The following is a 1,058-nucleotide window of genomic DNA, read 5'->3' on the forward strand; positions in this document are numbered from 1 at the left end:
CCATCATGGCTTCTTCTTTGACTGAACTTAACTTGATCTTGAAGCTCTTGTTACTCATTTGAATATCCATCATCTTCTTGCCTTTTGCATCTAAGATGATACATCTCTTGTCTTGAAAACGTACTCGATAGCCACTTGAGATGATTTGAGCAACACTTAACAAGTTTTTCTCCAAACCAGGCACTAAGAAAACATTTTTAATGATTCTTTTGCCATCACTTGTCATGACGGTAATATCTCCTTTACCGGCTGTCATGACTATATCTCCGTTCCCGACTCTAATCGGAACCTTGATACTTCTATCGATGTGAGAGAAGTATCTTTCTTCTTTCGTCATATGGTTCGTGCAGCCACTGTCTACCAACCACACGTCTGCTCCTAACGTTGTTGTTGATTCCTCACTTGCACTAAACAGCATATGATCTTCATTTAAGTCTTCTTCTTCTTCTTCGAGACTTACATGTGCTCTCTCTTTATTCTTTGAGCGACACACATTTGCGAAGTGGCCGATCTTACCACACTTGTAACACTCCTTGTTACTTTTCTGATTTTTTTCATGATCGTCTTTCTTCGGTTTCGTCCAACACTCTTCTTCTGTGTGGTTGCTTCTCTTGCAAAACCCACACCACTTCTTGCCTTGATTTCCACGGCCTTTTGTGTTGTCTTGTTTGACACCGGATTGCTTTCCTTTTGAACGAACATAAAATGCTCCCTCATTTGTGTTTTCCTCTCTTGCAGATACTCTTGCTTCGTGAGCTTTCAAAATACCGATTAGCTCTGACATTGTTGTTGAAGTCAAATCGCTAGTTTGCTCTAAAACACTAACAATACTATCGAACTTGGCTGGGAGAGAGATGATTATCTTCTGTACAAGTTGAAGGTCTGATTTCTTTTCCCCATGATAAGTTAATTGATTTTCCAAACCAATTAACTTATCGGTAAAAGTCTTGATGTCTTCGTTATCATACATTTTCAGATTTTCGTACTCCCTTCTCAACGTTTGAAGTTTGATCAAACGGACTTGAGGAGAACCTTGGTACTCAGCCTTCAACGCATCC

The 1,058-nt window shown here is 39.7% G+C and overlaps 1 protein-coding gene across 1 annotated transcript in view; it reads right to left on the reverse strand.

Annotated features, from left to right (window-relative positions):
• Positions 1-970, reverse strand: part of LOC111829048 — a 1,150-nt gene extending 180 nt beyond the window's left edge. The window contains exon 1 of the mRNA XM_023777684.1: positions 125-970. Within this exon, the coding sequence (XP_023633452.1) occupies positions 125-970 (846 nt within the window). The remainder of the gene's footprint in view (positions 1-124) is intronic.
• Between the last annotated feature and the right edge of the window lie 88 nt (positions 971-1,058).

The sequence above is a fragment of the Capsella rubella genome, unplaced genomic scaffold (genome assembly GCF_000375325.1).
Source record: "Capsella rubella cultivar Monte Gargano unplaced genomic scaffold, Caprub1_0 scaffold_8, whole genome shotgun sequence".
In the NCBI taxonomy this organism is placed as follows: Eukaryota; Viridiplantae; Streptophyta; class Magnoliopsida; order Brassicales; family Brassicaceae; genus Capsella; species Capsella rubella.